We start from the raw sequence: 12,925 nt of genomic DNA, 5'->3' as shown, positions 1-12,925 counted from the left end.
GACATTAAACGTAATTAGGCGCTGTTGACTTCACCGACAGGTGGTCGTGTAGTTGCTGTTTGGCAGAAACCTCTGTCTTTGGGCTTCTTGTCACCTCTTTTGAAACCAGTGGCTGATGTTATTGAAACTGGATCATTGTTTACGCAGTCCATGTTATATACAAGCCTCCTGTGGTGATGAGTCAAGGTGTTTCAAACTGTGAAAACATGCAGATCAAACGAATGGGAAACTTAAAGGTCCCATATTATGCTCTTTTTCTGCAGTTTAATATGGATCATTGATGTCTTCATGAAATGGTAGTAACACATTTTGGTCCAAAAAGCCAATAAATCAAGCACAGCAGCATTGTTTCCAGGCTCTCATAGCCCCTCTGTTCAGAACGCTCTGATTTAGTGGGCGTGACCTTCATATGTAAATGAGCCACTGCTGATACCGCCCCACTCTTCCGCGTCACTGAGAGTGATGCCAGGAGCTCCGAGTGCACAATGTTTAGAAAACAGTGAAGCTCGTTTACCATAACATTACAGGCTACAACAACAGGCTAACTGCAGCTAAAGTTAGCAACCTGAAGCTAACACAGAGACAGGGGGGACACTGAGGAAAAGCTCTTACATCTGCTCCACAGCGCACAGCATTTAAAATACTCACATTTCCAGGGTCCGAGGTTTGTTGGTGGATGGTTGGTAATGCACCTGGATTCAGGACCAGTCTATTCGCTAGCCCTCTGTTGTACTGTCTAAAGTTGGAAAAGCAGTCGGCCGTGAAGTGACTAGCACACACATGCACAGTTTTACTGAGTGTAGCTGGCACATTTCCTCGATAAATGAACTCTAGCCACTTAGTCTTGTCTTCTTCTGAGATGGGAAGCTTGTGCATGGAACTATGTGGCTGTTTACAGCCAAAAACAGAGCAGTGATGGCTCTTCAACAAATCTCTCCAGCAGCAAGGGGGAGTGGGCGGCGGGGGGAGGGGGTATTTGCTCCGGTGGACCAATCAGGTCAGACTTGCTCCTGATTGGTCAAAAAAGGGAATCGCTGACGTCGGCAAACCCCTGAAATTCCAAACACCTCGTTTTAGGTCAGGATTTTACATTCACAAGCACTACTAAGTACAGGTTTTGTCATTAAATATCACATTTTGTGGGCTGGGAGGAAAGCCAAAGACCCACAAATTTAACTAAAAGACTTAGTAAAGGGATTTTTGCACAATATGGGACCTTTAAAAATATTAGTTGCATTAAATAGCGAAAGCTGGGGTCACATCACCATGACAGTCCTTTTTAAAAAGGGGAGTAAAGGTATGAAATCAGGATTCATTGCTGTTAAAGAGCCTAAAAGCAGCTTGCTTTTTCCTTTTCACTCACTGTTAAGAATATGAAACAGGATCTCAGATCACGACGGTGACATTTTCGAACAGTAAATGTTACAGGTGAAAAAAAAGACTCCAGTCTCTTGCATTAAAGACGGATCCTGGATTTTACTGCTATAAATAATGGGTGAAGGGGTCACTGAGTGGAGTTTTTATCTTATAAAGGTGATAGGTTTGTAATCCTCTCGATGCCAATGCTCTTTCTCTTGGTATTTGAGCTGTGAATTCAGCCTCTGATGTCTGCGCTCTGTGGTAGGTGGTCTGGTGCTAAAAACTGTCGTCGCCACTGCTTTCAGAGCGAAATGCCAGGTAGGCCAGTGAGCGCAGGGAGCCAGGACTTGTCAGTGGGAGAATGTCAATCCCAGCAGGGAAGGGCTCCGTTCGGATACCTAACTCCCCCACATCATGTCCTGAAGGCCTGAAGGTCTGAAGTATAAGGCAACTTAACAAAGAAAATCACTTCCTCTTAATGAGCGTCAAACAGATGTTATTTTTTCTGCTGTGAGGAAAAAAACTGCAGCACCAAACAAACCCCTTCACATGTTGTCATTTTCCAGAGCACAGACAGCAGTCTCAGATAGATGTATATCTAATTATTTTGTTGTTTCTGCAGAAAAGCAGCTTGTTCTGTCTAGTGGTTCATTGCCCCTTGTTTTTCACAAGCATGGGAGCTGTCCCCATATTGGAGTTGAGCTCCTGTTAACAAGCAGCCCTAATAAATCCCTCAATACACACGCCAACACACCAGAAGAGACATGCAGGAAACTCAGCAACAACAATAAAGAATTAATCAGAAACAACAAAAGTATAGGCCTCATTTCGCAGATGTCATTTCCAATTCAATTTTCTCAAGGCGATGACCTCAAAACTTTCACCAGTTGCCGGTGATTACGGGAGGTTGTTTGATAGAATATCTCCGATTGTGAACACACACATCTCGTCTGCAGTCGTAAATAAAAGTGACATAGGAGCATGCAAAAGGGATGACAAGATTAAGCGTTAAAGAGGAGACAGACTTGGCAGGAAATCCCTCAGGAAATGTCTCCAGTTCCCTGCAGACACACCGTACGAAGCAGGCAGCAGCCTACAGACACACATGAACACACGCTCACTCACATGTGTAAAGGTTTTCATAGCAGCAAAATGCCTCGACATTTTTCTTTTTTTACATTTAAGCATTTCAACAGGTGAGGAGATTTTTGTTGTTTAATCTCACACTTTAAAAAGTTGTCTCAGGTGTCACTCATCAACCTCAATGCAACCTGACCTTGTTGGACTGTGCAGGTGTAAATGAATCCAAATACAAAAAGAGAGAGAGATCCCTGTAACAACCTGTTTAAGGGAGGTCAGTGTGACTGGGTTAAAGGTGATAAAATGTTGAAGTTGCTCTTATCTATCCACCAACCTGAGACTGTGAACATTTGTCAGCTTCTGAGGCCATGACACTCGCTTTTGTCATGACAACATAAGGTGCCTTTACACCTGAGGAACTAGAGTATAAGTTTACTTCTAGGTTAAATTATATACCCCCTGAAAAGGGCCCTGTCTGTGGGCCAGTAGATGGTCAGGAACTTTGGGGGCAGGTCTGCAAGCTGAGTGTCAATGGATTTCAATTTTACAACAGCCGTTTAAAACAGAAGAAGTCCTCAGAAATTCATCCTTGTTTAGTTTTAAATAAATTGATATATGTATGTCAGAATATACTCATCCAATGAGTATTCAGTAAATGGCAACCTCCAGTCTGAGAATATGAGACAATGAGGAAGTGCTAAAATCTGCTGTTTCTTGAGTGTTCGCTTTAGGCTGACTCCGGAAGTAGCGGAAGTCACATACACACCAAGCCAAAAAAAGCTGTTTTCAAAGCAGAAATTAACCTATTTACAGCCTGGTTCAAAAAACGTCTCCTGTCTGAGTTGCTAATTTTACTATCGGCACACACTGTACGGAGAGTGAATTTTTTTTAAACAGCAGTTCAGAGGATTTTAAGAGCAAGCTCACCCAATAAGAGGCACAGCTCAGGATCACGTGGCTGAGAGGCACCCTATAGCTGTATGCGAAGCCTTTGCCACTACCAATATGGTCGCTATGGCCAATGTGTTTCATTTTCTCTTTCAGAAACAGACAGGTGACATCTGTAGGAAGCCAATCTCTGCGCCTTCTTGCAGAGTGGTCCTTATTTTGCTGATAAAAATTGTTTTTGGCTTTTTGAAATGTCTTCAACCTGCAACAGCTTTGTCACATTGTCATTTTATCTTTTTTCAAGTGTCAGTGAATCTATCTTGGGTAGAGATGGGTACCTTGCCCTCTCCCTCACAATCACAAGGATGTGTTTAGGTTCCCAAACAGTGGTACCTTTTGATTGTTCGTGAATAGGTACTCAGCACTACAGACCCTAATCTAGAGTGCAATAAAGTTTGACCAAAACCAGAATATCCTCCATGCTAACAGGCTAACTGTGACGTCATCCTGTCTTCCTCTATGGTGTTATTTTGCTTTGTCGTCGTCTTACTGCCCTCCACTGGTCTGACAGTGACTTCCAGTTAATTTTTTTTTCTACATTCATCACTGGCCTGATTCAGATAACCTACCAGAGTCTCCAGCTCAGTGGAGGAAAGGCAGACAGAGGACAACATGAACCATGTAGTTCCTAGAAATGTTTTACCAGAACTAAAAGTTCCTGGACCTTCTGTAACAAAATTTATGCCTGAAGTTAATTTACTCACTTGTTTGGGGTCCAGCAGCTCCTCAGGCTGCTCTCACTTCATCCACAGACGGTCATTAACACACCTCTCCAGCCGGACACAGCTTTACCGTATTCTTAGCAGGAAGAGGTTAAACGTGCTGCTCTCCTCTCCACAGTTTGGTCGAGCGTGTCCCTGGTGCTGCTTTTGCTGATAAGGATTGTTATGGTGTTTGAACTAATCAGAATCAAGTATGGCTGAATACAAGCTTCGAGCTACAATGTGCATGTTGAAGAGGCGGCAGAAACAACCTGTCAAACTAGACCAACCTGTCTTAGCCCCATACAATCCACTATCATCTCTGCAGGGTAACAAAAACCATAGCAAATACAATACTGACAGCTACAATGAACGTGCTAACAAGCTAGGATAAGTAAGCTCAGACGCTATATCAATTATTGACAACATAAAAAACACCAGAATTTTTCCCTCAATGAAAGAAACAAACTGCTTGGATGAGTCATCTTGTATAATCGAAAGTTTAAGACAACACTTTTTTTTTTTGCAGAATTTGTGCTCAAAGGGGGAGTGGTGATTGACTTGCTAAAGCCAGCCTCTGGTGGCCATAGAAGGGACTGCAGCATTTGTACACTCATTTTTCTGCCTATTTTACCACTTTAACAAAATAATTTAAAACAAATAAATAAAAGGAACATCTCTTCTGTAAGTGGTCTGTAAAACTTTCACTGTAAGCTGCTTCTCTTTCTCTTCGAGTGCCATGTTTCTTTTCACCCCCCTTTTTCTCTCTCTGTATCCTTCTGAGATCATCTTCAATAAAAGGTGTGACTGTGTGCTGTCGTCACAAACACGTCTGGACTTGAAGACTGACAGGTCCATTTTTCACAGCTCACAACGCAACCCGCCAGTCTGTCAAGTTATTGATATTTTCCGGGTGAAGATTTGGGGTTTGTGGGTGTGCTGGTGTTCATAGAAAGGCAGCTAAAAACAGAACAAGTGCACAGAAATGATATGAAATTCTTTGTGTAGCATCCTTCAGAGCAGCAACCTCTTGACATCGATTGTCATTGAGCATGCTTATATCATGTCCGTCAAAGTGATATCAGATGATGGAGAATTTTCCATAGTTCTTATTTCTTGACCTTTAACGCTCTGTATTCATCACAACTCTCTGTTTGACTTTCTGTTGACTTTTTTTTGTTTAAAGAGGTTAAAGCTGTAAAAATCAGTAGAGCCAATGAGAAAGTGTGTGCCATATACTCCTGTGTTTTAGCTCGACAACCTGCCTCTCCATTAGCAAGGGAGGACTGCGGTGCTGAGAGCCATGCATGAACATCAACGTACCGGTATCGGCACACGTGGAAGCACACTGTGCCGCTCCGCTCCTCGCCGCTCTGACTGCCACAGTACGAGCCCTCCAGAGAGCAGCGTCTCAATCTGTCACTTGCTGCCCCACGGCTCTTTACTGAACACTGTTTGGCTCCACAGTCAATTCCCTCTAATGTGTCAAGTTGTTGGGAGGAAATTGGGTTGTAATCCTGGCAGAGATTTGATGTCTCTGTGTTACAGTGCTCTTAGTAGTGTGAGTGTGTTTGTGTGTGTGTGTGTGTGTGTGTGTGTGTGTGTGTGTGTGTGTGTGTGTGTGTGTGTGTGTGTGTGATTAATTTCCCTTGCTGCAGCGAGAAAATGAGGAAACATAAAAGCCTCTTATGCATGTGTCAACTTTATTTTATGGCCATGTACTGAGAGTTTGCACCTTGGTTTATATTTTCCCAGTTTTCCGGTCTTGTTGGTGGTTGAGCTGGATTTAAATAAACAGAGACACATTTTAAATAAGCCCAAGGTAATTACACACAGAGCTGTGTGGAGCTGTATCACTCAGAGGAAAGGAGAAGCTGTTCTTGCAGGACGGTGAAAAAAACAAATGCCTCAAGGAGAGAAAAGAGGGACTGTGCTACTTGCAATGGGAGGTTGGTTTTGGGTTTTTGGTTTTTAAATGTCGGCTTGAAGGGAAGTTTTTGCTGCATCATCTGTTCAAATTGCACCTCAAACTTCATCTCAAATGCTAAAATTGTTTCACCTAATGAGGCACTTTTCAGAATGAGTATTTGAGTCAGCATAATCAAACAGCAGGGGAGTAAATATGGTAGAGATGAGCAGGTTGTTTAAGCTTACTGAAACACAAACTGAAAAATACCAGCAGGCCAAACTCCAACCGTAAGTTGTGTTTTCCCACCTATAACTCATGACAATGCGCTGGAACGGTGGTCAAACTAGTATCTTCCAACCCACGAACTCCATGTAGATCAGATCCATGTTCCCTGAGTTACAAGTCGTGACGTCGCATCACTGCTTAAAACAGTATAATCGACTGACTCTCTCCCAGCTCTCCATGACAACACTTTGGGTTCCATTTCCTTACACGCGCTACTTCCACTTCGCTCATGCGCACTCCACCCCTCCTCCTCCCCGCTGAGTGTTGCAGTGCCGTGTTAGCTTGAGTGTGAGACAAGCAGCAACCTCTGGTCTAAGAATATGAGGCAATGCTGAAGTGCTAAAATCTGCTGTTTCTTGAGTGTCCGCTTGAGGCTGGCTCCGAAAGTACCGGTAGTCACATACACACCAAGCCAAAAAAAGCTGTTTTCAAAGCAGAAATTAACCCATTTACAGCCTGGTTCAAAAAACGTCTCCTGTCTGAGTCGCTAATTCCACTATCACACAGTGGCGTTGTCTCCCAGAGGCCAACGGAAGCCATGCTTCCTCTCTTCTTTCTGACTGTAGCTGTGAATTAATGAAAACTCCTTTTTAACAGTTTCAATAATTCTTCTGTGTTTCGCCACTATCATCTCTTCCTTATTTCTCTCCTCTATTTATTGAGCATTTTACGATGTGTAAAACAGAGCCCTCCTAAATGTTCTGTGGTGAATGAGTGGTGAAAATGTCCACAAGGAAGCCAAGCTGAGTTGGCGTCCCTTGATGAAAAAAAAACAAGAATGATTAACCAATCAGATGAGCCTGCGGTCATGACACTGCTCACCTGTGATTGGCCAAGACTGTGTCAAAGGAAGCCACCCCGTCTTTGGCCTCAAACCAATCAAATCACAGTATCGTCATCATCAAGCCACTGAATGAAATCAGGGAGATTAGCACATTAGCAGTGTGCATGAAGCGGCCGGTTGTGCATTTGAGTGGGCGGTTGAGTAAATTAATAAGATATTTAAGCTAAGTCAAGAGGACAATGTGCGTGTGTGAATGAGAGACTGAGGGTGTGAGAGTGAAAGGGCATGTGCCGGTGTTCAAAGTAAGTAAAATGAGCGCTCTCTGGGCGCTCTAACAGGTCGTTCCATTGCATGAAATAGCAATATACAAACTGTAACATTGTCTTTTATGTACCCCACCCCCTAAAAAAAAAAGACAGATTAGAGGCTTTGTCTCACTTGGCTTCCTCAAAAAAAATCCCCATGCCACGCCACTGCTATCAAATCTGCACACTGTACAGAGGGTGAATTTCATTCTAAATCAGCCTCTCAGAGGATATCAAGATCCCAAACTCACCCAATCAGAGGCACAGCTCAAGGTCACGTGACCAAAAGGCGCCCTATAGCTTTACCATAGACTGTATAAAACATGGACGTAGTCTCCCCGATGTCACCCATCTGTTTCTGAAACAGATTTTGAAGCAGATTGGCTATTTTGGCCATACTAGCAATGGCAAGGGCTTCGCGTGCAAAAAAGTGACTATTTCATAGCTAAAGATGTTCATTTACATGGGATGGCAAACAACCTGCTCATCTCCTGGTACAGATAATCATAAAACTCTGGTCTACTCGCGTGTAATTGCGCACGATTGACACATTTCAGCTCCACTTCGTCCTCAGTCTGTGACAGATTCAGGATGGAGTCTGCAGCTTCTTTCAGAGCCCAAACACTTTTTTTAAAAGCCAACTCTCAATGTTTCTGGACCTGAACAGAAACAGAAACATTAAATGATAGTTTGGCTTCTAAAAGTAAAATATCACGGATGACTTAATCAAAGTAGAGGCTGCACAGTGGCGCAACGGTTAGCACTGCAGCCTCATTGGATTCAATTCCCAGCTTGTGTGGAGTTTGTATGTTCTCCCTGTGCATGTGTAGGTTCTCTCCGGGTACTCCAGCTTCCTCCCACAGTCCAAAAACATGCTCACCAGGTTAATTGGTCACTCCAAACTTTCCATAATTGTGAATGCGTGTATGAATGGTTGTCTGTCTATGTGTCAGCCTTGTGATTTACTGGCAACCAGTCCGGGGTGTACCCTGCCTCTCGCCCGAAGACAGCTGGGATAGGCTCCAGCCACCCGCAATCCTGAACAGGATAAGCGGTTCCGAAAATGAATGAATGAATGAATGAATTAATCAAGGTATAAATGAAGGCTGTGTAGATCAAATGTTTAAAACTCTGCTGTATTTTAGTTTGTTACATTCAAACATAGACTGTATAAAACATTGACATAGTTCCCCCCAACGTCAATCGCGGCCATATTTGTAGTGGCAGGGAATTCACATACCTCCATCGGGCGCCTCCTGGTCACGTGACCCTGAGGTGTGCCTTTGATTGGGCGAGCTCACGATCTTAACACCCTCTGAACTGCTGAGTTAGAAAAAAATTCAACCCCCGTACAGTGTGTGCCGATAGTAAAATTAACGACTCAGGTGACGTTTTTTGAACCAGGCTGTGAATAGGTTAATTTCTGCTTTGGCTTGGTGTTGATGCAACTTCTGGTACTTCTGGAGCCAGCCTCAAGCGGACAGTAGAGAAACAGCAGATTTTAGCTCTTATGCATTGTCTCATATTCTTAGACCTGAAGTTGCCACTTGAGCTGTATGTGAAGCCCTTGCTCAACCAATATGGCCGCAATAGATGATCTGCTTCAAAATCTGTTTCATAAAAATATCTGACGTGGTGCCTGAAGTTCAGATGAGCATTACTACCTGGTATTTCATTTCACGATGTGACTACAACAATAAAAAAAAACAATACGATGTTTCAACAGTCAAAATTTGTGTCACTGATTTTTTTATGGTTGACAAGTCGATTATGCTGATAAATCACTGCAGCTCGACTTTCTAAAAACACATCTTTAAAATAAGAAAACAAAATGTCTTTCAGAGTCTAACACTGTCTCTCCTTTTGTTCCAGAAACTTGTTAGACATGGACACCTTCTCCAAGTCAGACCCTGGTGAGTGCTGCCATTTTCTTTCTTTCAATCAAAATCACTTTTCATTTTTCTAATTTCATCTTACGGGTCATTTTATCTCCCCGATGCAATTTATGTCACAAAACACCAAATGTGTTCAATTTCATGGAGTGATTATTAAATTACTTCTTCATGAACCTTATCAGTGCTCGGCAGGCCTCAGTGAGCACGAACACTGATTGTCTCCCACAGCGTTCACAGACTCAATACGGCAGGAGCAGAGAGTGAAAAGCTGCGTCCCAGGGGTCAACTGATAGACTTTAAGTCAAGTCTTTTTCCAATTAGGGCAAATTATCAGTGACACTTAATGATTGCTGGTCACAACACACACATTCACATTCACACTCACACACACACACACACACACACACACACACACACACACACACACACACACACACACACACACACACACACACACACACACACACACACACACGAACAGTACAGGCAGCTGTGAGAGGTGGAAGAAGGAGTTTCTATGATTAACTCTTCGGTTAGAGCCAGAGATCACAGAGATTGAGACAGAAAAAAAGAAAGGGGGCATGACAAATAGAAAGACCTGTCATTATTTCCGGTGACAGAGGGTGACAGGAAATAAATAACACTGCTCTCAGGAAAGGTCTGAGGCAGAGGGTGGGAAGTAGAGCAACCTCAGTTTGTCTTTGTGTTGTCTTCAGAATGGTTTTTATCATTTTTATCGACTTTATATTTGTGTACTTAGAAATGTAAAGGAACCAAAGCACTGGTTTTGGTCTTTATTAGTGTACTCAGTGCTTCCTAAACTGCTTTCATCAAGGAAGTCCTATAATTTTTTTTTTATTTGTTTTTGGACTGAATGTTGGATATGTTAGAGCACTGGGCTGACGATGTTGCTAGCATGTAGCTGGCTGCTACGTTTGCTTGATGTTAAGTTTCAAACCGTAGTGCTACATAACTGTACTAATAAGTCCCTTACCTCGGCACATTGTATCGTAAACATTTGTCTTTAACAAAGTAAATTAGTTTCAATCCGATCTCCATTTAATTCCAAAACAAATAAGTGCCTCAAAGTAATTTCCGACAGTGTGCGGAGACTCCGGGCCACAAGGTGGCGAAGAAGTCCAATTAAAACAGATCCTCCTTAAAGCATCTATAATTAATTACAAACCCTCTAATAAGATCATTATTTTTTTTTAAATGAGTCCAACTACTTAACCCTATGACTCTGGAGCACTTTCTAACTGTTTTTGCTTCTGTCATACTTTTACCCACTGTGGTCTTATTTTTCTCTGTGAAGTCAAGTGCAGCACCTCTATAGATTCAGGACAACCGTGGCTATAGGCTGATGTAACTCAATCATGTCTTTATGGAGTGTAACAAAATTTAAAAGCTGTAATTCATTTAAAAAAATAAAAAAAAAGGAAAAATGAACTTTTTTGAATCTGATTTTGTTTTTTGTTTTTTTTCCCCGGAATAAGTTAGGGGTAAAAAAAACACACTTTAAGGCACCCTGGGGCATAAAAGTGTTGTGGTTCTACCTTTACAGTATCTATACATTCTGGCACTTAAGATAAGCTTATTTGAATTTTAGGCTGGTTTTTGCTTCAGTCACATTTTTACTCACTGTAGACTAATTTTTCACTGCAAAATGAACTTCTACACTTCTATGAGGTCAGGAGGACCAGGGCTAAAGACAGATGGAACTCAACAATGTCTCAGCAACATAACTGAACCAGAATGCAAGAAACTATTCAAAAAGGAAAGGCAGAAATTGAATATTTTCTCTAAAAGAATGAAAACTGTGAATAACTATATATGAATCACTTAATCAAGTCTTGGATCAAAAATAGTGAAGTATTTTCATTTTACATGCTCTGAACACACAAACTGTTTCTCATTGCTGCAGAGCAGCCCCAAGCTGAAATATGACAGCAGGAAGATGGGAGGAAACTCTCAAAGAATTCTTTAGATTTAAATACTGAACATATATCGATCATTCAGGGCTTGTTTAAAGCAGTAAAGAGTTTAGAATCATCTGTTTTTTTTTACAGAATTGAGCTACAGCAAACGGTTCATTTTTTTTTTGCAGATTTTCAAAAAAGGAATGTGAATAAACAAGATGTAGGCAGCAAAAATCACTGTTCTTTCCCGCTGGTTTTTGGCATGTTGCTGACAGCACATGTGATACTTTCAGGAACCGTCAGAAATTTGAGAATCTGATATGATAACACTACTTTTTACAGCTTTTGAATGGGACAAACTTTCTTTAAAATGATTGCGTTTTTGAACCAGCGGGTTTGGGATATTTCAGGCAATGTGGCACAGAATAATTTCAGGATTTTTCAGTTTTCAGAGCACTTTGTAATATATTGGAGGTTATTGCATTAAAAAATCTGGACCATGTTCTTTTTGTTGACAAGCTTTTTAAAGATTTAAAACACTCTTTTGTCCCAAAGGTAATCCCTTACTGTAGTGAACTTTTTGTAATAATATTAAAGTAGCAGCCTTTGTATCGTGGGCTTCTGTAGTCTTTCTCTTGTGAGAGAATTGCTGTTAGTCTTACAAAGCTCCTCTTTGTGCAGTGATCTGAGGATGACTGTAAAACTGATATGACCCAAAGTTAACAAGGGGCAACAGCGTCAGATCCAGACCCAGAAGAAGATGGTTTTCAAAGAGCTGACAGGTTTACAGTTATCAGAGCCGCAGTCTCAGGAACAAATACAAAAACTAAACAGACTTTCAGAATTGTTGTTTGATTACTGCTTTGACATGAAACAACTGAACATTTTGAGTCCACATGTTGTTTTGTTCCTGTGTATGTGCTGTGCCACAGTGTACTGATGTGTTAATTTTTTCTTTGTGGCTGTTTGATAGTAAGCGTGTGTGTATGTGTGTGTGTGTGTGTGTGTGTGTGCTATCTGGGTTGTGTATTCCTCAGTGGCTGTGTTTCTTTGTAGCTCGGATAAAGGGAGCTCAGATCTCGGTGTCAGAGCTCACACAGAAATGTCACCCAAAGAAAGGAACTTCTCTTTGAACATTTGTTGTACAATACAACCCAACAAACCCCATGTGAGCTCACGTTGCTTTATGTCTCAAAAAGTGGAGTCAAAACAAATCAGGTTTGCAGCAGGTGCTGTGTAACGTTTAATCCTCCTGAGGAGGAGCTGCTCTGTGTACTATTACACCGCAATCAGAGCTACAGAGGCTGTTTGTTTGACGGGTTTAAAGCACAAGAGCCAAAGATCAGAAAAACTCACGGCTGGAAATCTTTCACAAATAACACAAATGAAGTGAGGTGACAAACAAGTCAGTGTGCTCTGATCAGTTTTAAAAGTGCCTTTTTATATTTGTAAAAAGAGAGAAACATTCATATTCTTCTTGATAGTGTAAAATCATTATAGATTCCTTTATATTTAGCCCCAAGCTTCCACAGTTTTATGATACATGAAGAAGACTGATTGTACAAATGCATTGATATCAATAAAAATAAAATGAATAAAGTTTTAGTGAGATTAAACTATGAGTAACTGAGTGCCCTCGTTCATACATTTGTGTATATGAGCTGTATCCCAGTTCAGAGGGATGCATCTTTTCATCCAGTGTTTGTGGCCATACTGACGTCATCAATGCTCTGCCTGTTA

General features: G+C 41.6%; 1 protein-coding gene across 1 annotated transcript in view; it reads left to right on the top strand.

The window, feature by feature from the left end:
* The window catches only part of LOC141791944 (copine-9-like), a 235,738-nt gene that overhangs the window by 18,809 nt on the left and 204,004 nt on the right, over positions 1-12,925 (top strand). Inside the window, exon 2 of the mRNA XM_074672664.1 lies at positions 9,244-9,284. Coding sequence (XP_074528765.1) covers positions 9,244-9,284 — 41 coding nt within the window. The remainder of the gene's footprint in view (positions 1-9,243; positions 9,285-12,925) is intronic.

Source organism: Halichoeres trimaculatus, unplaced genomic scaffold, assembly GCF_033239565.1.
Source record: "Halichoeres trimaculatus isolate MK-OKI-2021-1 unplaced genomic scaffold, fHalTri1.1 fHalTri1_scaffold_1, whole genome shotgun sequence".
Lineage (NCBI taxonomy): Eukaryota > Metazoa > Chordata > Actinopteri > Labriformes > Labridae > Halichoeres > Halichoeres trimaculatus.
This window is presented reverse-complemented; position numbering and strand designations above follow the sequence as displayed.